The sequence below is a fragment of the Molothrus aeneus genome, chromosome 16, assembly GCF_037042795.1.
Source record: "Molothrus aeneus isolate 106 chromosome 16, BPBGC_Maene_1.0, whole genome shotgun sequence".
Taxonomy (NCBI): Eukaryota; Metazoa; Chordata; class Aves; order Passeriformes; family Icteridae; genus Molothrus; species Molothrus aeneus.
Genome location: NC_089661.1, coordinates 3813614 through 3840963, shown reverse-complemented (window position 1 = coordinate 3840963; position 27350 = coordinate 3813614). Strand labels below are relative to the sequence as shown.

The following is a 27350-nucleotide window of genomic DNA, read 5'->3' as shown; positions in this document are numbered from 1 at the left end:
TGCACAAACACCACAAATACTGAGCGTCCTCCTCATCCAGTATTTCCCCTTCCTAAATTGATTCCATAACATAATAACTCTTCTGAACTGTTTTCTATCCCTCTTTGCTCCATTTTTTTTCCAGGGGTTTGCCTGCTTTTTTTTTTGGTCATCTGTTGCACACACAGCAGCGCTTTCATTAAATTGTGCATTAAAAACCTCATTTTGTAGGATTTCTCCACAAAGATATCTCAATATCTAACTTCTCTCAATGTTAATGGGATTGAGGCACTACAATAAAATCATGGATCTCAGCTGTAATTTTAATATATATAAATGAAGACTTGGATTATTTTTTTTACCCTAAGAGGATATATAATTTAGAAGTCATTTAGAGTTTGGGAGTTTCTAATGGACATAAATTCACAAAGTCCACAGAAAATTTAATATCTCTTCATTTTCAAGGCTCTTCTTTTGAGCCTTGCAAAGATTTTTTTTTGAAGTTTCCATCTAAAATACTCTTTTCTACTTTGTTCTAATACTATGTTCAAAAGCAATTGATTTAGTGTGTGGCTATAGCTCTGCCTGAATATACATTAATAAAATGGAACTATTCTTATTCAAGAAACCAGACAGAAAGGAGTTGCTAATTTGTATCATCCCTCTATTGGCCTTCCCATTCAACTATATGACATTCTTTACTTATTTTCTTGTCTATTCTGTGTATTACATATAAACAATAAATATAACATATTCAGGGACACCTGGGGTTTGGACTATGCTGCCATCTACACATTAGCATTGGGCATTGAAGAAGGGTCAGCACTTGATCTCTACCTGATATTCTTCTTGCACAGAGGAACATGTTGCAGTTACTGGGTTGTCACCCACAGCAGCCTCCCTGTGGGTGACGTTCTCAGAACACCTCAGCTGCCCCCCCGTGCCACTGGACATTCCCACCCAGCACAGGCAGCACAGCCAGGACACTCTGAGTGCACTGGGAGCCTCCATCCCGCTGCAGTTTGGGCTGCAATCTGGCCCTGGAAGTCTGGTATTACCAATCTTCCCAAAGAATTCTGTTGGCTGTGGCAGAGTTCCCTGACCCAAGAGTCCCCCACAGCCTCAGAGCCCTCCCTGGGCTCTGGTGGAAACCCTTTCCCTCCTGTCCCCACTGACCTCACTGTTCTGTGGCCTGTTAACACAAGGCTCCTCTCCCAAACTGTCATTTTGGAAAGAGATTGAATTGCCTGTAAAAGGCACACTTTGCTTCTTCTGCCCTGTTTAATGTATTTTCCAGGCAGGCATTTGAAGGCAGCCTGGGGAGGTGTCACACCTGCTGAAGCTCCTGCATCCCACCAGTCCCCTCCTGAGGCTGGGACTGACTCTGAGCAACAGGAAACAGTAGGGGGACAAGGAGTGGTGGCAGAAACCCCTGCAACCACAGGGGCAGAGCCAGGATAATGCAAAATCCCTGTCCTTCCTGCTGAAAGGTGCAGGGGGAACCTCTGCTCACATCCACGGAGAAGAACCAAAGTGCTCAGGAGCAGCCTTAGCAATGATGGCAAGAATGCAACAGCCCCAGCATCTCCTTAGTGCAGAGGTTTCTTGCTTCCCTCTGTAAATACCACAGCAAAAAGTGCTCAACAAATAATGCCAAAGTTCAGACCTGAAGAGTTTCACATGCACTGTCCTGGAATAATTCTCCTTCAGAGAGCATCTGTAGATTGATCTGGCCCACAAAAATCCTGTGCTGGTGCCTTGAACAAACAATGAGGTTTTCCCTGGTATCACAGCCCCTGAGCACGGAAAGGTTTTCCTCCTCCTTCCCTGCCCAGCTCTCCTGAGGTCCCCTCCTCTGGAGAGCAGGACATTAGTATGCACCCAGTGTGTCTTTGGAAAGGTTTAATCTCCTAGCAATTACCAACAGCAGAGTTTCATTATAGCTACAGCCTGATAAATACTGCAGAGGTCTCCCAGCTGTTTGTGGCTCAGTTTTAATCCAGGCACACCTGATGGAAGTGGGGACACCCTGGTCCCCCTGCCTGTGTCCCTGCAAGGGCAGCTCCAGAGGCAGCACCATGGACAGAGGGACACAGGGACAGACAGACTGCTGGGACACGCTCCAAACAGCTTATAAAGGGGGGTGGGTCTCGAGGGAGGACACAACGTTCAGCTAATCAGGAGAACTGGGGGTGGAACACAAAGCAGAGAATACAAGGGAGGAAAACTGCTTGGGACAGGAGGTGTTAACAACTGGATGTGGGAGAAAGGGCTTTGAAACTTGGCAGGGAAATAGCTAAGAAACAAACAGATAAACCAACACCTGGCTCAATTAAATAACAAAGGCAGGTCTTTAAAACAGGGGGAGAAAAAGCCCAAAAGGACTACCAAACCACAAATCAAACAATAAACATGGCAAATAAAAACCATAACACAACACTCTGGGTCTGCTGCCATGGACTCAGACCCACCAGGTGATCTTCTGGCACCTGTCAGAGTTTCTGATCAGCCTGAGGGTGCATCAGTATAGGTTATAATCCTAAATTCCCACTGATGTTAAATGGAAGCCTGTCACCCTGGTTTTTTAAGATTTTCTAAACCTTCTGATGTTTACATTCTTGTAATGAACTTTCTCACACACTTTCTGTAAATAACTGATTGTTTTGCATTCTTTTATGGAGGAGGAGACATTTGATAGATTATTGGTTTGTCCAGTGTCATTGGAGAGGTGGCACTGTCACCCTCCAATCCACTGGCACTTTTGGAAATCTATAAATGTTGGAGTCAGAAATTAAACTTCCCTCTTTTTTACCTTGGAGAGCTGCATGTCCACATCATTTTATTTTGTGTCCTACAGCAACATCAGCCCTACTCATGTACTAAAGGAACTAAAACCATGTGCAAAAAGGACAGAAAACAGATTGTACATGGTGTCTGCACCTAGCTGTGGGTGCTACAGGCCCTAGGAGGAACATCAGGCTCCAATCCCCATCCTTATGGGGAAAAACTGCTGAAGACCAGTGCTGGAAATGCAAGAGAGAACAGCCAGAGCAGAACTGCACAGAAATGCACTGCTGCCTCCCACCTGTGAGAAAATCTGATGCCAAGTGGTTCCCATCCCAGGACACAGTGCAGTATTTACAGTCAGGTTTAATTATCCATTTCATAATTGGGCTTGTTTCAGCAGGTGCTTTAAATCTGGGGGTGTCTAAGTCATAATTTGTTCCATCTCAAACTTTTACCACCATGTAAAATTACAATAAAAAGGCACAGGTCCTCCTTGTAGCTGCTGTAAAATGTGTGACACTACAGGAGAAATCCTTGCCAACACAAACTGATTTTCCAGGGCCTAAAGAGGACAATTCAGCTCTTCCATGCATATTCTGAAACAAAAGCAGGCAGCACACCCCTGAGATGTTTCTGAGCATGCCACCTCAAGCAATCCCTCTGCAAACAAGGATTTTCTGTGCTGGGCATGAGGGCTCTTCCCTGCTGGGTGACCTAACAGCTCAGACAGCAATTTCCCCTGCAATGAGAGCAAAAAAAAATGACATTCCTCTGCTCTTTGTTTGAAATCACTACTGCTGGTGACCAGGAGTAACATTCAGCATGACAAATAATTTAATGAACTACTAATTCAGAGTTGACCTTCACTGAAAGTACTGTTTAATTACCCAGTGTTTCTGAAGTCAGGCAGAAGAATGTTAAAGCATTTCTGAACAGGTGCAGAAGGCACACGTTAATTTTAATAGCAAAGGTCATTACACAGGTATTTCTGGACTTTTTCCTGGCATCTCTCCTGTCAGAGTATGTTTAGGAAGACAAGGAAGAAAAAAAATATTTCATGTTCTTTCAGCTTAGCAAATTCTTGTCTCCTATCTCCTTTTTCCCTTTTTATTTTTAAAGAGTAAGTCTAAATCCAATGATGAAAGAGGAAATACATTATCTTGGACACTGAAGTGGTAAGATTAGATTGGTGCCTACATAGCTGAGAAATACTTGCAGTATGTGTTTTTATACTAATGTGTAAAAAACTTCAAAGCAGAATGAAGACATATTTTCATATAAACCTGTAAAAAGCCCCTTAACAAAATCACTCCTCTCACTGAGGAGGAAAAAGAACTTGGCAAATTAACCCATGCTTGACAATCAGCACTGTGAAAATTCTTTGTCTGAAAACAAGATCAAGTTCTTCTTTAGTCTGTGGACATGAGACATGAACCAATAACTTTGCAGAGAAATAAAGATTTCTTGGCCTGTCTAGCTTTATCTTATCAGACTCCAGAAGTGGGCTTCATGTTAGAGACTACTTTTTTAAAAAAATCTTATTGCCTGAGGAAGTGTGAAAACAGCCTCAAGAAAAAGTCAGCTCTAACAATATCGAGCTTATCCTCTCCCTCTCTGATTGTTTCATCCTCCAGGCTTTGATGCCTTTCTCACAAGGACTATTAAAAGTTTCCAACCCCAGTGAGAACATGAAGAATGTACCAGAAACAACTCCTTACCACCATGTTTTCCTAAGGTACCAAATGACATCTTTTCCTTCAAATGCCACTTCATTTGTACAGAAGGCAGGCAATGTGAGGTGGGGATCACATTTTGCAGCTTAATAAAAGTGCTGCAACTGTAAAATTCATTTTCTGGTTTAAAAATGTAGTAGGGGATTTATTCTCAAGGCCTGTGAGGTTGGTAGTTGTAGTGGATGGGTCTTTTAGGGTGTGGTGGAGCTGGTTTTGCTAATTTTGGTTTTTAAGTTTTTTTAAAACCAGAAATTAGCTAGGAAGTGCCAACACTGTATCAGCATCCCTAAAGACCAGACTGAGCACTCCTATAACACTGCTCCAAGAATAAAAGAAATCAAAGGGATTTTCCCCTCTTCTTCTGTCCAAAATAACACACACCAACTTTTATTACCTACAGCCTACATTCAGAGCAGTAGTTCTCCAGGGAATGTTAAAATGGCTCATCTGGCCCTTAGCTTTACACACCGGAGTCTGGTTCCACAAGCCAACATCCCATCCTCAGTGACAGAACAGTGTTTCATTAAGAGTAAAGTGCTATTTTTTTAAACAAGGGGAAAAAAACATCACTAAAAAGCAGTAAAGGGTATCAGAGTGGTCCTAGAGGATATCAACTAGATAAGGTGTGTTAAACTTGTTGAAAATCACTTTGTATTATTTAACTGGCTGTCCCTGCCACACTGAGCAAATCCAGCTGGATGCCAGGCTGGAGGGGAATTTCATGCCTTGTTGTCACAGGAAGGCTTCTGGCACCAGGACAAGCTCTGATGCCAGAGAAGCCACTTGTCTGGCCATGAGAATCCTTCTGGCACTCTGCTTTTGAAACCTTGCCCATCATGCTCTGGCTGCTGGAAATAGATTGTTGATTTTAAAAGCAAACTTAAGTTGATATCAGCATTGCCAATCAATTTCCTAGCCCCTGACTGGCTGTGTAAAATCGAGATTTCAAGGTCATTTTTTATTTTTTTTTTAAGCAGAGAAGGCCTCTGAGTGGGAAGGAGGCTGCAGCAGCCCTTTCCTGACTTCCCTAAAGCTGTGTGAGACCCCAAGGCAGTGTCTTAGATAAAGAGAATTACCCAGGCAGCAGGGCTGCCCTTGCCAGTGCTCTCCTCTCCTATTAAATGTTGGTCCCACAGCTGCCCAGCTCACCACACCACATTTGTTTGGTCTTTTTTGCAAACAAAACTAACTCTACAAACCCCAATTCATCTCCAGTCAGAGAAGCTGCCTGATCCAGCCAACAGCTAAAACAATTATTATATTTATGCCTACTCTAGGATTTTATTACCAAGTGTGCTATTTAGGTTCCAGTAGAACATAGTGGGAGATTCTGGATGCTTTAGATCCAGGCTCCAGAGTGAAGAGTGGTTTTTGTTGAAGCTGTGATATTACTGCTCTGAAATGGCTCCATAACTTCAAAGATCTGTTTGAGGGGTTTTGTTGGTCTGTAGACATTCAGCTATTAGCAAGGACAACATTTTGATTCAAGTCATCCTTAGGTCATGGCAATTAATAAACACATTCTGTTCTACAATACTAAAGTTGCCAAAAACCCCTCATATTTCAATAAATCAGATGACCATAAATCGTGTTTTTACTGAAGCAAACATTAGATAATGGAAAAAATAATTGACCACACTCTTTCCTAAGCAGGCCCAGATTACTGGCGGTTATGTTAAACATAGAAATTCACATCCAAGCCATTAATGCATGCTCAAAATGCATCAATAATTCAGCAATTCTTAAGTTCAACCTGGGAAATCACTCTTTACAGATAAAATATATCACAGCACTGTTGGACCATAAGCCATCAAGTGTGAAAAAGATGGAAATATTGCCAACCCTGCCTTTTGTGCACATCAGCATAGCTCAGCACCTTCCAGAGCTGGCACTGCCCAGCCAGTTCTGAGAGGTTCCTGCAGCAGAGCAGCCTCTGCTTGCAAAGCTCTGCCCTCCCAAACGGGGATGTGGTACTGCAGAAACTGTGGGATAGGATGGAAATGCTACCCCTGGCACAGAACCCCGGGCAGAGCTGGCATGGAGGAGCAGGCAGTGCTTTGTGACGCTGCAATTGTCTTGCAAACTGAAGTGGTAAGATTAGATTGGTGCCTACAGAGCTGAGAAATACTTGCAGCATGTGTTTTTATACTAATGTGTAAAAAAACTTGAAAGCAGAATGAAGACATATAAACCTGTAGAAAGCCCCTTCACAAACCCTAAGTTTCTGTACTGCAGAAACTGTGGGATCAGCAGGATGGAAATGCTACCCCTGGCACAGAACCCCGGGCAGAGCTGGCATGGAGGAGCAGGCAGTGCTTTGTGACGCTGCAATTTGCACTGAGTGGCTCTGTGCTGAAGGGAAATCTGGAAGGCAAAGCACTCTGTGTGTCTCACACGTAGAGGCACTAATAGCTCACTCCCACCACGGGGCCTGGGCTCCTAGAGGTTTATCATTAAAGATTTTGGTCAGTCAGCTGTGGTGGTAATTATCACATAAATTAACTGAGAGACAGGAAAACCAGAACCTAAGACCAAAAAAAAAAAAAAAAAGTAAAACCTCATCTCCAGCAACAAAGTACAGGACTTCATTTTCCAGTGATATTTTCAAACCTAACACCAATGATGACCCAAGTTTTTTTTCTGGAATATTGCTTAGGTTACAGAAAGAAAGTCTATTAGTGAGTGCATTTACCCCCTGGTATCCAGCTTTTATCTGCTGACCTGTCAGAGTAAAACAATTTTGAAGATGTATTTTCAGATACAGGTGATTAGCACAGCAAGCAAAGCAGCAGAGTGAAAATTCTTTTTTGGAGAAGTGTTACTGCCAAGGAGTGTAGGTAGAAAGAAGGAAAAGCAAAGAACAAATCAGTGTGGGTACACTGGGCTACAGTGATCACATTGTTTTGGGTTGTGGGGATTTTTTGTTTGAGGTTGGTTGGGTTTTTTTAGATAACGTTATTCTGTTTTAAAATACTCCATGCCCTGCTCAGCTCTGCATGGGAATGTTATCTTTTCAATGCATTCAGCTGACAATGCAAATTTCTAAGAGAATCCCAAACCTTGTCTTTAGACAAGTGTTTAAATAAGGGCACCTTGAGATTTTACTGCTCCATTCCATTGCTCCAATACAGGTTTCAAATTTTATTTCTGCTGTCCTTGACAGAGTAGGGCTAATTTATTTTTTTATTTTTTTTAAGATATCCAACAGAGAAAGCCTCTCCCTGGCACTAAATGATGTTTGCTGTTAGGAGGTTGCTGTGCATTTGTTGTCTGGTTTAGGATATTTTCTGTTCATTTAAATTCCAAGTTCATCCTTCACACGAGGAAAAGACAAAATTCCCTAACTGTTGTGGCACAGATGTTATCTCCATGTATCAACATGAAGGAGCCTGAAATGCTTGGAGATCACACTGGGCAGTGGCTGATATAACTGAAAGGGCATGACTCTTAGCTAATTTAATTATGTCAATCACTACTCCCTGTAAAGTAATATTCTCTCCTCTCCTTTTCTCTTCCTGCATCTCTGCTCAAGTGTTTAATGATGCTGTAGCAAGAGGCTGAGGTCTGAAGAAGTTCCACGAGCCTCTAACACTGGCACTGTTGCATAATTAACCCTGAGGCTGCTGAGGACAGCCAGGAGCTCTGGACACCGAGCAGGGACACCCAGAGCAGCCCAGGACAGTGTGCAGCAGCTTTGGCACAGCCCCAGGAGCCCAGAAGGTGCCCAGGAGGTAGCCAGCCCTCATTGCCCAGCCAAACCCACAGTGGGCAATGCCTCCTGAGCAGGGGCAGCCTCCAGTGCCATATGTGCACCTTGGGCCCAGCTCTGTCACCAGGCACTGCTGAAGGCCCTGGCAGCCCGGCCCCAGGGACACTGAGCAGCATCCCCCGAGCCTGCCAGGCTGAGCAGAGCCACAGCAGCCTTGTCCTGGGGAGGCCAGGGGGGCCCCAAAACCCCAGCGTGGCCTCCCCGGTGCTGAGCAGAGAGCAGGGCCCGCTCCATGTGCCAGCAGCCCAGCACCACTCAGCCCCTCAGCCGGGAAGGCACATGGCTGGCTCCTTTCACATGCTAATAGACAGGTTTGCTTCTCCTTTCTCAGTAATGTCACTTGCAGGAGCGTGGGGGGGTAGGATGGTCAGGGAGATCTCTGCAGCCAGGGCTTGGAACTTGGGGTTCATTGCAGAGAGCCTGGGTGCAGGGCCCTGCTGGGAGCTGCCAAACACAGCTCAGAGCAGGGCCCAGAGAAGAGAGGGAGAGAGAGGATGGGAGGGTGAGAGAGTATAAAGGTAAGAGCACAAATTTCCTGTTCCAATACAAAAAATCTTCTTCTGTGTTGAATATTCTAATTTTCACTAACCAATCTAGTACAAGATACAAATCCTATAGCATGTACATACAGCCTATAAGAATCATTACATCACCATACTGTGTTACATTTTAAACCCTAAAAACTCCTCTTTGGGCCCCTTCTGCCAAGCTGTAGGGTCTGCTCTGACCCTTAGAGCTTTCTGCAAGCAGAGGGTGTTGTTCCATCAAAAGGGGATCACCTTCAGCTGGCCACACCATTGTTTTCCAGTTGTTCAGTAACTGAGGAATCTCAAAGCTTGCTTTCATTTCAATCTCGCTTAGAGTTTCTATATTCTCAAAATCTTTTGCCAGACAATCATATTTATAAGGCTTTCCTGTTTCATCTTCCCCAACAATCACTGATATTTTTCACTATATTTGTGGTCCCTCCTTAAGCCCACCATCCTCGGCTGCATTTTCTTATTAGTTTTACAGAAGACACCATCATCCCACACTGTGAGGGTGGGCAGGCCCTGGCACAGGGTGCCCAGAGCAGCTGGGGCTGCCCCTGGATCCCTGGAAGGGTCCAAGGCCAGGTCAGACAGGGCTTGGAGCAGCCTGGGACCGTGGGAGGTGTCCCTGCCATGGCAGGGGTGGGAGCTCTTATAGTCTCTTCTGTAGCCATGATATTTTATGAAAAATCCTTTCCTTAGGATTTTTTTCTCCTGAGAAGCTGAGAGGCCTCAGGAACAAAATGTAACCAATGGTTATCTGCTGCTGTGGAATGCAACAGGTGCATCTGGGATTGGTCTCATGTGGTTGTTTCTAATTAATGGCCAATCACAGTCCAGCTGTTCAGACTGTCTCAGTCAGTCATAAGCCTTTTTATCATCCCTTTTCTATTCTTAGCCAGCCTTCTGATGAAATCCTTTCTTCTATTCTTTTAGTATAGTTTTACTATAATGCATACCATAAAATAATAAATCAGCCTTCTGAAACATGGAGTCAACATTCTCATCTCTTCCCTCATCCTAAGACCCCTGTGAACACCACCATGGTCTCTTCTAACCCAAACACTTGTGTGATTCTATACTTTTTATAAATTATGATTCTAGTAACACAACCAAAGTTTACATTGCAATCCTATCCTTCCTTGCAAACCCTGTGAGTGAGGGTTCCTCACACCCTCCCTGGAGCACTGGACAGGCACAGAGGAGGTCTGTGACTGTACCACTGGAGGATCTGGGATCTGTTCTGGGGCCCCTCTTCTGTTTTTACATGCAAGCCTCCATACTGCTGCTGAATCAGAGGCCTTTAAGGGTTAATAAACAACAAAATACAGGCTTGGAGGTTACAGAATGAAAATAATTTGTCACTGTCCCCATTTCATCACAGAATGATGATACTTGGAGATGTCATATTACAGAATTTTACAAAGCAAGAAGAAAACTGACTAATGGTTAATTCTGCTGTTTCTCTTCCAGGCAAAGGAATTCTTAAATATCTTCCAAATGACAAAAGCAACACATTTTTCTTTTTGGTTTTGCTTACTTCATGGCCACAGCACCACAGAGATATTCCCTGACAAAAACACTGGATGAGCCAAGGAGATTGGATGGGATGTGAACCAGACCTGTGACATTTTGGAAAACTTGGCAGCCAAAGAAAACCCCACACAGAAATCACATCTCCAAACTTTTAAAAGCAGCAGCAGCCAAAGAGCTGAGATTGGCAAATTAATCCAAGTTTGAATCTAATTTCCCATTATCAATTATCAGTTTTTCTAAGGTTGCTTTCTGTCCTGTCAGTCTCAGTCCAGACTGGCAGGTGGGAGAAGGCAGTGGGAGATATTTTTCTCTTCTACACACAGCAGCAATGGCTTGTGAATAACATGCAGATGTTACAGTGCTTGTTCCACAGGCTGCTGCAATGATTACATGTCATTAACTAAACAAAGAAAAATCTGAAATTAAAAAAAAAAAAAAGAAAGGAAAAACCTGGGAAGGAAAAACCTGTCTCCAGACATGTTTCAGTTATCACAAGCTTAGCCCAGTGCCTTTGCAGCTGGGTTTATTGCAGGCTCCCTCCACATGAAGAACATCCCTTAACAGAACCTGGCACACCAGGACCAAGGATAAGAAAATGATATCAAGAAAATGATATCACAAAAGTACTGAAAACCCCAGGGAAAGTCAGGGTGTCTCTGTCTGACTGAAGGCTCTTTCTGGAATGTGTCTGCTGACATCCCACACCCCCCATACAGGGGAAGTGTGGGTGACTCCCACAAGACTGAGTCTTCAAACTGTAGATCTGCAAGAATAAACCCCCCAAGAACCAGGATTTACTGAGGACCTGCATAAATCTTCGTGTGGTGCCTATTTATGCCCTACTGAATCATTATGACTCAAAAAAAAAACCAAATATTTTTTGTTCTAAAGGATAGAGGAATCACTTTAAATATGAAAATGTGTTTTAAAGGCTCATTGTGTACAGGGCATTTGCACACTGAGAGTCTCAAGTAGCACTTTAGAGAGAGTTCTCAGACAGCTGATATACTTTACCCTGGAGTACTTCCACCATTGGTTTGATATATTTGTTTATGCATTTTATAAAAACTCTTAGTTCAATAAATGCTGCAAGATCAAATAGCATGCTTTTGAATTATGCAAAGTCCTATTATACATATTGTAAATAAACTCCATGAAACATTCATCATCTTCAGAATGGTTTCATAAGGACTCTGTGCAGTGCTTTCTCTTTTGTATATTTTGAGCATTACAATTTTGTTGTAGGTTAAACTTTTCCAGAAAGGAAACTACTTTGGTATCAAGACACATGCAACCCTCTCAACTGAAATACCATTTAATTTACCTTTTATGCCAAAGCATGAGCAATGCAAAGCCACTGAAATGAGAAATGAAGTACAAATCACCACATCTATCTCAGTATGTTTAACACCATTGAATTGTTAACACTAGACCTGAGAAACTCCTGATATTATTGGCAATTTAATTCTTCCCTGATGTCACTACAACAGAAACTCTCTCCTGGCTCAACAACTGATACATTAAAAGCAAACAAAAACTGTAGCCTGTGAGCACCTGTTAGCAGCGAAAGGTGGAGAGCACAGCGCTTTTCTGCTTGAAACACATTTAGCACTTGGCATAGGAAAATGGCTGCTAGGACTTTGCAAGTGAATTTCAGAAAGAGCAGAAAATTCAGCTGAAAAATCCTTAGTTAATAAGCTATTGGTTTCTCTGGGTCTGGATTGAAGCTGCTTAAAATGGTATTTCATGTCTGGACTCAAGTGTTTGTTATTTCTTATCAGTAAAACAGTCTCACTACTGTGAGTTGGGCAGCTTTTCATTAGAAGGCACAAAATGGCCAACAATCTCTTGTTCCAAGGTCTTTTAAGACTAAACTATCCAATTAAGAACTGACACCTGGATTATTTTCCCTTTTAAACTAATAACTGATCTTTTGAAGCTTGTAGTGCGAACTTTTTTGTCTCATTACAGAATGCTACCTAAACTCATGAAGAAGAAGGAAGAAGCATGGAGAAGAAACCCAGGACAACACCCTGTGCCCTTCATCTTGCTTCCATCCAGAACATACTAAAAATCCCAAAACCTCAATTTCTCACCCAGTGATACACCTACCCAACTCTCTATAATCTATTGCACACTTTTGTGGATTCTAGTCAATCTTGAAGTCTAAGAAACTTTCTCCATGAATAAAAGTCAAAGTCAGTGCTTCCCTGGGGGTCAGAGCACCCCAGAGCACACAGAGAAATATTCCCAGTGCCCTGGGTTTCCACAATAACCCAACAAGAAGCATGGGAAAGTAAATGTACTCACACTACATAAATCTTGTGCTCTAAATATAATAGAGGATGAATCTGGTGGGTGGTAAACACAGGAGATGGTTTTTAACATGAGAGTTATATCACTGAGGAGAAACCTCCAGTCAAACTGCAGGAAGCTTTGGCTTCTGGGGCATTTTGCCTCTTTTTGAACACTCAGAGCAAAGGACTCCCCTTCACCCCTTGCTCAGAGGATCTTCCAGGCTGCAGTCACTTAAAATAGAACCAGGATGAAATTGCATAAAAACTTGCAGATATCAAAAGTCCCACAATCCATAATGAAATAGAAAAGGGAATTTATTGGCAAACTGTGAAGTCACAGGCACTAAGAGAAAATTTAATTCTAAAATTTCCTCTTCTTTTAGACAGTACAGGCTTCCTGCAATCAGAGAGAACTCTTTTCACTAGCTTTACATTGATATTGAGGAAAAACCTAAACAATAACCCAAAACAACACACAAAACAACTGTTTTTTCCTTTTTTTAACAGCTAATTAGGGAAAAATTATGCATGAAGACAGATTCCTGCACACAAATATGAGGAGATGCCTGTAACCCTTATTTTCTTCTGGCAGACAAACTTAATTACATCTAACCTCAGAAAAAAGGTTTCAAATATAACTTCTACATTATTATATTTTCTATATTTATGCAAGTATTTTGGCTATAAAAAGGAAATTATTTTAATCAAGGTATTAATGAGAAAACTTGACATTCAAATTAGCTGCTATTCAACTACATTTGACAAGTATTTTTCAGGAAGTTAATTTAGTTTCCTTCTCTCTCTTTTTTTTTTCCTTCCCCCACTAACTCATAACAAGAAGAGTTATTTTTACCTTGTGGGCACTGATTTTCCACTGAAGGGCAGCAGAGCAGCCCAACCCCAGTGAGCTGGTGCTGCTGAGCCCAGCCAGCCCATCTGTGGGCAATTTCAGCACTCACAGCTGCACCAAGAGCCCCTGGCAGAGCTCATCCAGCACAGGCTCAGAGTTCACTTCAGACAGATGTTCTGGCAAAGCAGGAGAGTTAAAATTAAAAAAGAAAAACTAAAATACAGTTAAAATATCACAGCTATCCATCCATCCATCCATCATCACCCCTGTTTTTCTTTCTATCTATCTACATCTATCTATCTAATAGATAGATATTTCTTATCTAGATAGATATTCCTTATCTATCCATTCATCCATCCAATATCACCTCTGTTTATATATTATCTATCCATCCCTCCATCCATCCATCCTCCATCCACATCCATCCCTCATCCATCCATCCATCCCTCATCCATCCCTCCATCCTCCACCCATGTCCATCCCTCATCCATCCATCCTCCATCCAGCCCTCTACCCCTCCATCCCACATCCATGTCCATCCCTCATCCCTCCCTCATCCATCCATGTGTCCGTCTATCCATCCATCCCCATCCATCATCTATCCTTTCATCCATCCCCATCCATCCCTCCTCCACCCATCCCTCCATCCATGTCCATCCCTCATCCATCCATCCATCCCTCCCTCCCTCATCCATCCTTCATCCATCCATCCTCCACCCATCCATCCCTCCCTCCATCCCAAGGAGCAGCACTTTGCCCCCCCTGGCACACTGAGAACTGGCATCCTGAGTGTTTTTCTCCAATAATTCCTCGCATTTCTCCCCTTTCCCTCCCTGCTCCCGTGAGTCACTCCCTCGCTATCCCACCTCACTTATTTATTTGGTTAGTTGCTTGCTAACTGCAGCTTATTTGCACTTAAAATAGTCATTATCTTCCAGCATATCTAAATAATTAGGCTAATGACAGCAGGTTTATTTCTGTTGATTCAATAATGCATCACAGATAATATCACCATCCCAAGTCTGCTCATTTAGGAGTCATTAATAAGGCCTTCCACCAAATGGCAGAGTTGGCTGCATTCAAATAGAATAATGAGGATGCAGTTAGCTTTGTTTCATTTGCTCCTGAATTCTTATGTAAATGGGGTTTTTCTCCAGTGTTTCTCCATTGTATAAACACCCAAATTTTCTCCAAAAAGGAATGATAAACTGCCTTCTCTGTGTTCAGCTGAAGTTAGGAATGCTGGAAAAAAGCAGGAAGTAAATACCGTGGCCTGTACCATACTCTTATATTAATGGTATTTATTATTGATCATATAATTATATTAATTATATCCACAAAAGAGTGTCAGTCCACTCCAGGCCACAACTACTCTGGGCAGAGGAAGGCACAAAAGGCAGGAGATTGATTAAGGCAGGAGATTAAAAAGAAAATCCCATCCCCACACAGACACCCAACTGACCACTCCTTGTTCTTTGGCCAAGAAAACACATTGTAAGATCATTAAAAACCTACATTCAAATAACTGGAAGGGTTGTCTGACTATCATGTGTTTTATTGGTTTTTCCAATTAAAAAAACATGGACTTACAACTGAAATCATGAAACTATCCTCAGAGGCTGCAGGAACACAGAAGGGGATCTCCCAGGTTTGCTCCTGGGGGCACTGCCAGCAAAGGAACACACTTGGTTTGAAAGCATTTCCCTTCCCACCAGCACTGCCTGGGAAAGCAGCTGGCTTGCAGCATCTTTGGTATTGCTCACTATAAAATATGGAGTTTCGTCTACCATTAATCAAAAAAACAAAAAAAAAAAGGAGGATTGGGTAGCTAAGTATCAAAGCTGAGTGAAACTGCATCCCACATCACAGAACACTGAGATGAGGAGGTTTACCTGAAAGCCAAGGCACAGATTTTCTCCCTAAACAGATCAATAAAACATTTTGGAATCTAAAATTATGTGATTGGAATCAATTCAATAGAAAATGGCTTCCAAGAAAAGTACCGCCACTTTAAAAGATTTAAATAGTATTCTTTCATCATAATTCAACAAACATATTTTTTAAAGCCAGCGAATAACACAAATGCTGATTCCTGTCTTTAAATTTCCCATTATGTATTTCTAGATACACAATTTCTATACACAAAAAGCCATAACCAAGAGCCAGACACCAGATCCATGAATACATTTCTAATGCCACACATCAGAGGAGCTGGTTTAAGTGGATTGTGTCAGTTAAATCCCCTGTCCTACAACAATCACCTTTAGATGTTCATGAAAGAATACAAGCACCAGTGTTCCCACTGTAATCTCCAAGAGGGAGATCCTGCATTTTGTTGTGTAAGAAAATACCATACATGAACTTAGACAATTATTCTTAACTCACATTTATGTTTTGCATCTGAACCAGTGGAAAAGCTGTTGAACAGCACATAAAGAGCCATGCTTTTCATCAGTCATTGACTCCATAATCCCTGCCTCATGAGTCATATCACTAGAACATCAATATTCAAATCGATGTCAGTAATAATTCCAATCTACCCTTTCTCCATTTCACTCCTCTGTCACTCCCTTCCCAAGGGAAAGGCTGTACCATGCATTCCCTGTCTCCCCTGCACAGCAGCTCCTCCTCCCCTCTGATCATTCATTCCACCTTCCCTGGACCACACCTCAGGGAGACACAGGGGAACCAAAATTTGTGTGCAGCAGCACGTGTGAAACCAGCTCCAGCAGAAACAGGGCTGCATTTTCTGTGTTCAGTGCCTTCTCTCAAAGTTGCTAAATATTCAATTTGCTTTTTCTGACAGCTGTCAAGCATGGAACTAATGCTGCTGAGAACTCCATCTGATGTTTCCAAAAAAACCCTTCTGAGCAATAATAAGTCATGCACGCCCTCATCAAGGAAAGATTTCCATCTATTATGAAATTCTCCAAGTGAATTTTATTCTGGCACTTAATCCTTCAGCTTTCTACACTTTGCCTGTCAGTTTTAGTTCTGCCTGCTTGGAACAATCCTGTCTCAACAGAAATATGGGACATTATTTTGTCCCTTTTACAAACTGAACACTGTAGATTCCCATGCACTTCCCTCTATCAAGCCCCTTCACTGTAAAAAAATCGATTTTTGGAAAAAAATCAAAAAAATCAATTAAAAAATCAAAAATCAATTAAAAAATCAAAAATCAATTAAAAAATCAAAAATCAATTAAAAATTATTAATTCCAGTAGAATTCTGGCAGACCCAGGGGATTCATTACACTTCAACCTCCTGGTTTATGGATGCGCCCCTAAAATCTCCCCATCACTTCTCTCTGTGCCGAGATACAGATCCTAATTTCCAGTCCCCACTACCTAAGTGTGTCTAAGGCTGCTCCTCTCCTCTGTCTCTGGCTGCATTTCCCCCTGCCCTCCTTGCCCTCCCAGTGAATCCCTCTCCTCTTTCCTCAGCATAACCTGTATCTGCAATCTGCACCATGTGTCCTTTTATCAGCAGTGTCTGCATCTGCCACACACAGGGCTGGGAGATCTTCGTTCCATTCCATGAGATTCCTCAAATAACTGGGTCACCAAGTGGGTTTTGCCTTCCAGTCCAACCCTCCTGCAGTGGTTCCACTGATATTGCAATTTAAGCAGATAATCCCCCTCCCTAAAGAACAGACCTTTGTATGAGAACCTTCCCAGCTTTGCTGCAGAGAGCATTAGTCCTTGGAATTTTGGAATTGGGCTTATTTTCAGGTTAGAATATTCTCAGGGGGCCTTTCCATGCATTTTAGGGCTTTTATTCTTCCCATCCTGCACTATTAGCAATTGAAGAATTATGCTGTTTTTCTCCTCTCTGTTCCTTCAGCATTGAACCCAGAGAGGCCATAAAGGAAGGGATAAAATCCCCCCCTGGAATGCAGCATGAATCCAGGCAGGACTTCATTCCCAGATCTGAGAAACATCCCACAAGGGGGAGAAGTGGGATGGAACAGAAAGAAGAGGAAGAGGAGCGTGCCTGGAACAGAGTGATGAAATCTCCAGAGGGTGCAGGCAAAACAGTGCTTGGGATAATTTCCCCACTTTGAACACTAAAAAAGATCTCCCAAGAAACCACAGAGGCAGAGTTTGGATACCAGGAAGGAGCAGTAGTGAGGGGGATGTTTACAAGGATCTGCATTTGGGACCAGTGTTCTGGAAGAAATAATTTATTGACATCTGGAGACAGAGCCACAGTCAATTTAAATATGGGCCATTTTCTTTAAGATTATGAATCATGAAAAAGTTGTCTCCTATTACATCAAAGTATCTTTCAGGGAAAATTAGATGGTGATACAAATACCCCTGAACCTACTGAGGATCAGACTATTCCATTTAACTGCACATCAGCTGGCACAAAATATTTTCAGCATTTCAACAAGTGAGCTTCAGAGCTGCTTTAAAAGTACTCTCTGCAGAATGTTCCTGCTCTCTCCCTCTGGTACCCAACAAAGCTGAAGAAAACCCAACTCTCATGTTATTCATCAAGTTATGCAAATGCAGGTTTCCTGTGGTAGTTAAACATCAGGTCTAAACAAGTATTTTTTTTGTCCACAATTTATCAAACACAGAGTGTGCTGTTCTGAGCATACCTGTAGCTTTTAAATCTAAATATCCTCCTGAACACATTCTTTAAATAAACATTCCTGAGTCAGTCACAGGAACTTGTATTGAGCTGCCATAAAATCACTTGTGTACTACCTGCTTTCATTAGTTTTAGTGGGTTTACTGTCACTGTTTTATTTCTCCAGGTGAGTGTTATTTGAAGCCCAATGATTCAAGTATTCAGAATTCCTGCCCTGAATGACAAAGAAACCTCCATGGAGCTGATTCTGCCCTGATCCATCCAGCTCCCACTGTCAGATTATCCAACACTTGAGCAGAACTGATCCCGTCAGAGTGTGATCAGAGCACACAGGGGAGTGGAGCCCAGTCCCAGAGATGGGGCTTCTGCCACTTCACCATTTCCCCCCTTCTTTGGACTGAATCCCCTGCAGATTTTGCTATTTACATGAGATTTTTGCATAATTCGATTTCACATTTTTCTGCTGCTAGGTTTCATCCAGAGTGCTCCTGCTTCCTGTATGCTTCTCTTTACTGCTCCCTGTTGCACTACTAGTGACCAAAGTGCAAAAACCTTGTCAGACAAAACAAGTCCTATTGCCTGCAGGAAAAAACTTAGAACCAGAAAATACAAATATTTGGGAACCATAACTCAGGCTGAAATTTTCTTTTGGGTTTCAAGGAATCTAAGTGGCAAAGAAATTGATTTGTTCTTCAATATCCTAACCTGGCTTACACAAAAGACAGAAAACCATCTTAAATTATTTTGTCTCTGCGATTCCTATTACTTGTAGGCTGTCTGGATCTAAAAATCAATAGCACACAACATCTTGCTCTTGATAAAAACATAATTTGTGAAGGATTTCAGATCAATTTTTTTCTCAGTGTAGGCCCAATATATATATATATTTTATAACTCTGTCATTTAGCTGTGTAAACTATCCTTCAAGATGAGGGGGAAAACCACCAAAACAACAAACTCTCCAACAAACAAAACCACTCTGCCAGTGCTTCTCTTTCCTAGGTGTGCTCATCAAAGTTCCTCTGGGACGCAGATGAGGAAAGCAGAAACTTCACAGTGAAGAAAACCAGGAGTGTTATAGGTGGGGCAGGGTTAATTGGCATCACAGAAATACAGATACAGCCCATGTGGGGCTGTATTTTGGATTTGTGACTAAAGCAGTGCTGATAAGGGTGTTATTGCTATTGCCAGGCTGTGGCTGAGCAATGGTTGCACAGCATCAGGATTGTCTTTATTTCATTTTTTTTTTGCTCTTTTTCCTCACTCTCCCTCCTCAACCAGTGAGCTGGGGCTGCACAAGAATTTAGGAAGGCACACAGCCCTCCCTCTGTCACAGACATATTTTATGAAAAATCCTTTTTGCTAGGATTTTTTCTCCTGGGAAGCTGAGAAGCCTCAGAGGAAAAGAAAAACCATAATTATCTGCTGCTGTGGAATGCAACAGGTGCATCTGGGATTGGTCCATGTTGATTGTTTCTAATTAATGGCCAGTCACAGTCCAGCTGTCTTGGACTGTGTGAGAGTCACAAGCTTTTGTTATCATTCCATTCCTTTCCCTTCAAGCCTTCTGATGAAATCCTTTCTTCTATTCTTTTAGTATAGTCTTAATATATAATTTTCTTTTAATATAATATAGATCATAAAATAATCAATCAGCCTTCTGAAAGATGGAGTCAGGATTCTCATCTCTTCCCTTGTCCTGGGACCCCTGTGAACACCCACCTGCCCAAACTTGCCCTGATTAGTGTGCAGTGGGTTTTGGTAGGTCACAAACTGCTCTCCTTCATGCATTAACAGGAGTAAACATATTTTAATACTGTGAAAGATAAAGGCTTAACTCCTTGGTGAGAAATCCCACACTGTTGGACTCCAGTGGTAAGTTCTAGAACGCTCCACAGTGCAGTGAGCTCCTAGGAAGGCCCACAGTCAGAAGCAGTTCTGGGAGGTACATCTCAGTTTCTGATATCAAACATTCCTGAAGGAAAAGTAAATGCTGCCAGATACAAATCTACTTTGCCAAACTCGTGTTGTTTCACCTATTTAAGTTTCTCAAATGATGCAGCATGAGGATAAACTTTTCATTTTATATCAACAGATCTTTCTTAGTCCCCAGAGCTGTCCTTCCTTCCTGGAGATGCATTTTCCAACTGCCACCCCATATCCAAACTTTAAAGACCTATCAGTTGTATGATTTTTAACACATCTTCCAGGAGAAATAAAAATTCCCACAAAGGCTGTGGTTTGTTGGTTGTGCCTGTGCTACACAGGAACTACACTACAGCACAGACCTGTCAGCTCAGTACCTAACCTCAAATGCAATGGTGGGACAAAAAGGAAATCAAATTCTCCCTATCTCTAAATTCCTGCAATCCAATGCTGCTGTTCATTTCCATGAGCAGCAGAGACATTCCCCCACTGGCAGAGGACCAGGCTGTGCCCAGGATGCTCAGCAGGACCTCAGATCAGGATAAAGAGACATTTACAGGGCATCAGAGGGGCTCTGAGTGCTCTGTGTGCAGGGACAGGGATTCCCCACTGACCACCGCACTGAGGGACCTCACAGTGACCCTGAGTGCCCAACCTGACCCCGAGGGACCTCACTCAGTGTTTTTTTTCCAGCAGCATACCCCAAAATGTAGAGCAGCCTGGCCAGGTTTAAAATTTGCTGTACTGAACTGCCCAAGTACCTGCTATGGCTGCACCTCCACTCTGCATAACCAAAAAAACCTTTCAGAAGTCTGTAAGCTCTTCAAAGAAAAGGGGATCCATTGTATATCTTCATTAAAGGTAGGGGACAGCCTTGGCATGACCCAGATCATCACCAGGAATGTCATATTTCAATTAGCTCTGCCCTGTGCTGATAGCACTTGGCATATCACACACTTTCCATGCACATTTAATAACAGCAGGATTTTCTTAAGGAAAATTGTCAAATTTTATGAGACAGGAAGGAGCATGAAATTCTAAGGTCTTTTTCACTGTTAAATGAAAAAATCATTAAGAATAAAAGTTCCTGGATTAGAGGCAGAGCAGAGGAAAGATGGCCCAAGAACATAGGCAATGATTTGGGATTTGAGAAACATGAATTCAAATCCTAGCTCTGCTGTAGTCCTTCTCCTGGCACATCACTCAGGCTGCTCAATTTTCTGGCTTCTGCTTCTGTAATAAAGAGATAATAGCACATACTAATCTCACAGGAATATTGGGGCTTGATAGCTCTTAAATGCCACGGAACTGTGGAAATGAACTTGATCAAAACCCCCTTAATGCTGCAATCTGGAGAACATCCAGAGTGCAAACAATTGCCAGTGCAAGTATTTTGGGTGTTTACATGCATGTGGACATTTTCAGAAAGCCTGAGTAAGAAAAAGTCTTTGTGATGTTCGTGAAGGAGGAATCTCAGTGATGTCAGAAATCAAGCTGCCATGAACAGTAAATTCACAGGCCCAGGCCAGGCTGTATTTAACCCCTGAGGCTTTTACTTGGTTAACTCCAAACACCACTTGGAAAGATGGAGAATTTACAAAGTGCACAGAAGAACCCATCAGAAAGAAACAGGGACTGAATTGTTAAAAGGGAAGAAGGAGAAATTAGGAAATTGTTACAATATTTCTTTACATGTACATTTCTATACAGCCAAGGGAATTTACAATGCTAATTTTAGTTACAGAGTTGTAATTTGTGATAATCTACGGTGATATTTCAAAATAACCCCTGTGTTAGGAGTCTGCTTCATGTTTTCAAGATGTCCTATTCAATTTCCATGAGCCTTATGCTCCTGAATCTGCTTTGAGAGAGTAACTTTAGCTGCCCAAATAAATACAGAAATCACCTGCAGCAGTGATCAAGCACAATCTAAACAAGGACAGCTCCTTTATTTCTGTAGGAAGATCATGGTTTCAGTGAGCTGAGCAGCAGAATCACCTGTAAATCACAGGCAGACCACTGATACTCTGGTTTGTAGCCCTTTTACCATTCAGGAAATGAGAAATTATAGCAGTGGTTTAACAGTGACTCCTATAAACCTGCTCCCACATAACTGCTCCTTCGCCCAAAAAAATGGTGATTTTACTCATAAAAACTTCACATTAATGACAGCAAGGAAAAAAACCCACAACATTTTCTTCCCCTGTGGTAAATGAAACCTTGGAACATGCAGATTTTAAAAACCCCAAGCCCATCAAATTAAACAAAAGAAGTAGATTTAGTTCCCTAAACAGGAAAGCACATATCTAGTGAAACATTTCTAACTAATGGAAAAGCAATATTACAAATCAGCCACCTAACACTGAATTACCTCACAGCAGCACTAGGAAAAGAAAGAAGATAAATCCAGCACAGGTCAGGCTCAGCTACCCTAGTTAAGCTTTTTCTGAAGAAAAACATCCATGAGAATATTCTGCTGCTCATCATTAGGAGTGGGTAAATGCCTCGCTGCTCCTGGTCCTTAATGAATTCCTACAATAACTGTTGAAGATATTTGAAGATATTGCAAAACAACAATGAATAATATGACAGTGGAGCAGATCCTAACAACTAAACAGTTCCCCATCCTAGCTGGGATAAAGTAATGGAGCAGAACTTACTGCATCATTTACGTTGTCTAACTACCATTCTTCATCCCTTTTTTACTGTAATTTGCACATATCAGTAATTCAAAGTGCTGCAATTTAAAAAATATTCAACTCTCTAGACTAATACTCTCATTCAGACTGCATCAGAATAGAGAGAGAGGAATAAAAAAGAATACCATCATTAATTTTTTTTCTTCTATATTTTTTAGAATAAAGTTATAATATTGGTTTCTTTCTAAGAGAATTGTGGTATTTTATAATAGGTCTCTTTCACAATTATTTTTTTTTCACATCTCTCAGGTAGAAATCCCTAGATCACACTAAACTCCTCAGACTGCTCCATGGCATGCTATGATGTTTTGGAAAATAGATTTATTCTTTTAACAATTTTTCAAGATGTGTTTAATGAGGAGGAAAAAAGGACTCATAATGCCCTATAATATTTTCAATGCAATTACAGCTCTTTCTCTTCTATTTTGTTCTGCGTGTTTACAATTCCAAGGAAAACACAGCTCACTCTAAAATTAGAGAAAAGGGGTTTAAATGCCTTTCTTTCACTGCCTTTATAAGCCCTTCCTGTAGGTGCCTCTGCATCACTGCCAGATTGCTCTGCAAGGTAAGACTGGAGAGCAAAAGCCTTTTAGAATAAATATCTTTACATCCAGCAGGGTTTAAAACACGGATAACCATGGCAGAGCTTCCAAAGGATGAAGCTGTCAAATTAACATGAAGCAGCACCCCTGGCTCATCCTTTCTCTGCTACTTTAAAATCTCCTAGTCAGGGAAAGGTGTTACTAATAAACAAGATCACTTAATTACAGTATGTTTATCAAATTATGGAACAGCTGTTGCTGCATGCACAACCTGAAGAGTAAGAAAAAAAAAACCAACACAATGGGCAAGAATTGTAGAAACTTTCTGCCAAACACTGAAACCCTTCTGACTTCTTATCTTTTTTCAGAGAGCTCCAGTGCAATACCGAAGAGAAATGTCTTGTTTGCCAAAGGATTGCAGCTTCAGGCCAGGGAGGTGTGCAGGGGAGGGCAAGGCACAGCAATTCATCTTTCAGAATGAGCTCAGAAATGCAGCCCAGCCCAAGTGTCCAGCCCTGCCCTGGCAGCACTCCCAGCTCAACGCCAGCTCCTGGGTTCCACCTTGGGCTGGGGCAGCACAGCCAGGGCAGGGCACTGCTCCCAGCACTGCCCTCTGCAGCATCCCCACCTCAGGGAATGCCTCCAGGCAATGGGAAAACCTCTCCACACCGGGGAATGAGTGAGGACTCTGCTTTATCTGGGTTTTACATTTCCATTTCTGCTCCAGACCCCCTGCCAGTCACTATTTGTCCCTGATTTCCCACTGTATATTTGGAACAATTCTATCTCCTCTGCCTGTCATGTTTATTTTCAATGGTTTTCTGTCTTCTATTGCTTTGTTTACTGGTTTGCTCAATGCACTGCAGCTTTGCTGGACTACTGGAGGCATCACTGCACCATTAATAGAAGGTCAAACACCCAAATCCATAGGCTGTGAAACTGAATTTTAAAATCCAGGATCTCTCTAGTTAAAACTAGACTTACCTCAACATATTTCTCTATCAAAATGAAACAGGAAAACACTGCAAAGCAACTATAGCCAGGAATTGAACTGAAATTCAACCAAGGACGCTGAATACAAAATTCCATTATTACAAGAGATTTTGACAAGGAGCAGATATTCATTCCAACACCTTAACACCTGTGTGCTGGACTGCAATTTGTGGTTTGAAATGCTTTTTTTTCGGGCAGGGAAGGGGACAGAGCATTCCAGCAGTGTGGTAGCTGTGCCCCATGTCCCGGGGGTGAGGAGAGCATCCCGCCCAGGCAGATGGAGCTGCCAGGAGCCAGCTCCCATCCAGAGCTGTTTCCAGGCAACACCCGGGGCTGGGGCTGAGCCTGCTGACACAGGGACCCCTCAGCTGATGGAGAGTCCTGCTGCTGCCTTATGGGCACCAGGAAAATAATCAACACATGATGCACGTGGAGGTTTGGGAGCGTTAAACCTTCCTCAGGTTCCAAATGAGCATTTTCTTCTTTTTTCTTCTTGCAGCTCCCCAAACCTCTGCTTTTGCTTGTTGAGGGAAAAACGAATATCTTTTCCTGGAAACTAAATTTATAGCGACTGAGGCACTGTGTTCACAGCCAAATTAATGTGAGCTTCCTCAAAACATGCTGTGATTATCTCAGGGACTGCTGTCTCCCCTGGGCTGGAAACCCCAACCTCCTTCGTACAATTTTCACCAGAATTTTTCTAACAAAAGCTGTCAATTGCATCAAATTCTGCTAAGGGCTGTAAGGTTATTCTGTGCTAGAAAATACTGTTCGTGACAGAGGAAAAGCTAAAAGCAACAAGCATGCTGAGCACTACAGAATTGATTTAAATCTATCCTCAAGATGAACAGGCTTTTTTTTCATCCAGTAAACCAGGCAGTCTTTTTGAAATAATGAAATCTTATTTCAAAGACATTAGGAGGAAGATAGTGTTCAGTGTAGGAGAATAAATGCAAAACTCTGCTTCTTTTTTCTAGCAAGGACTGTGTGTCTAATTTTTTCAGTGACATGAAACTTTGTATGTTGGAGCAGAGCTCAGCTTCTCACATGAATACAGTGGAACAAAAAAGTGAACATAGTCTATTATTTTGTCAATACCCATGTGCAACAAAGAACGAAGAAGAGTGTAATTATAAATGCATATAAAGCAAAAACATATTCAGCCTAATACAGAAAAAGCCATGCTCATCATCTAATACAAAATATCTGAGAACTGGGGTTTATTTTAAGCAGAGGATTATAAAAACTGTTTAAATCTAAAATACACATCTACCACAAATTACACAGTTTTGTCTGACACTTCTGTGTTTACTATAAGTATAGAAAGCTATATCCTGAATAAAAAGTGCTTTATCGTTATTGGTTTTATGTATGTGCTACAAAGAAAAACTTTTTTAAAGAATAAATTCCAAGTATGAATGAGCAACAAGTGGTTTGGATTTGAAAGCCTCTTCTCAGAAAGGGAAAAGGCAAAAAAAATAATTAGCACAAATACTTTTCTCACATGTCCTATAAATTTTGGAGCTCCATTCATGATACTCCCTATTCTAACTTTATAGAGAGCATTTTCTAAAGGACAGCATGATGAATAAATTATCCATTGCTGTTCTGAGGGCACAAAGTGTCTGTGAGTAATCTGTGCACAAAGTAATCAGCCAAAGGTGCCACAAACACGACAGTGACACAACCCAAACAAGCACAAGGGAAACACAAGAGAAAATCACTTTAACCTTCAGCCAGAACCAGGCAAGATTCTCTCCTAAGGATGTCACTGCTCTCTGCAGACTCAAAGCCCCCAGAGCCTTGACTTGTGCTCTGTTAGCCTGGCCATGCAGCAAGCTGGGGAGTCCAGGGATTTCTGCATTCGTGGTGAGAGCACAGGAGAGATCTGGGAAAATCAACAGGCAAGGAAAAAAACCCAGGGACTTACTGAGAGGAGGCTCTGCTCATGGAAACAATAGGCACCACTTGCATGGGGCTTCTGTGGAGTTTCCTGGGGAGAGAAAATCAGGTTCTTAGTGAGAATGAGGGATTCAGGGCAGCTCCCACTTGTGCTCTGCCCTCACAGAAAGACCCAACAAAAAATACAATTGCTAATGCACTGCTTGGGCTGGCACTGCACACACTGGTGGGTCAGAAGATTTTTTTTATTGGACTGCAAAGCCAAACTGCAAAATCTGGTTATTGATTCACAAGTGTGATTTTATTATTTATTACACATTCCATGGACAGTTAATGCATTCAGACAGCTTGCAATGCATTTGAAACAAAAAAATCTATGTTTTCATTGCAAATTCTCCTACTAAAATAGACATTATTAAGCTCTAACTGTAAATTTTCCCTGGCACAGGTTTCTGTTTCAATAGGAACACACCACTGTAATTTGTTTTTTGTGTATCCTTCAATTGAAAATGTGCAGCATTTTTGCAAAAGAAAAGTTGTGATAAAATGCATAACCAAAAGGGGGGCATTCAGAATATATTGTACAAGCATATATTTGGGAATTCCAATAGGGTAGCACTCTACTCCATGCCATTCTTATTAATGAGCAGCTGTGACATGCAACATTTTACTGAAATATTCACTGAATTTTAGTAGGTACAGTAAGCTCAGCCATGTTTTACCTAACACATTCTCCCTATGTGCATTTTTCATTTCCACGTGCAAAGGGCATTATGGATTCTTTGATACAAACACTCCTGGAAATAGAATTTTTGTCCATATTTTGAGTCTCCAAAGATAATACACACTTAGGTCAGAGTATAACCAAATCAATCTGTCAGTAAATTTAATATACTTTTTATCCACTTCAGTAAAATTCCTAATAGTAAGTATATTGGGCATTTTTTTTTCACAAAATATCCTGCCCATTATATGTGGTTTCATTTTAAATAAAAATAAATAAATAAATAAAAATTAAAAAAAAAAAATCAGGGGAGTTCCTTTCTAATGAAACTGAGGAAAAATGGGAGCAAGAACCACCAGTAGCAGAAAGGCACATGCTCTATAAACATGTCAGGCAGCATTGCAATGATCAGACACCCTGATGAAAGAACTTCAGAGTTTGGGAAGGTGACAAGCAGGAGCAGCAAACACTTGAATTTCTG

General features: G+C 41.7%; 1 protein-coding gene across 18 annotated transcripts in view; it reads right to left on the bottom strand.

Annotated features, from left to right (window-relative positions):
• Positions 1-27350, bottom strand: part of RBFOX1 (RNA binding fox-1 homolog 1) — a 1178577-nt gene that overhangs the window by 648083 nt on the left and 503144 nt on the right. For 15 of the 18 annotated variants that reach the window (XM_066561182.1, XM_066561192.1, XM_066561190.1 and 12 more), the window contains one exon: positions 26174-26236. The exons of the other annotated variants lie outside the window; for them this stretch is intronic. In XM_066561182.1, the coding sequence (XP_066417279.1) occupies positions 26174-26236 (63 nt within the window). Of the gene's footprint in view, positions 1-26173; positions 26237-27350 lie in introns of those variants that run through there. 18 annotated transcript variants of the gene reach the window in all.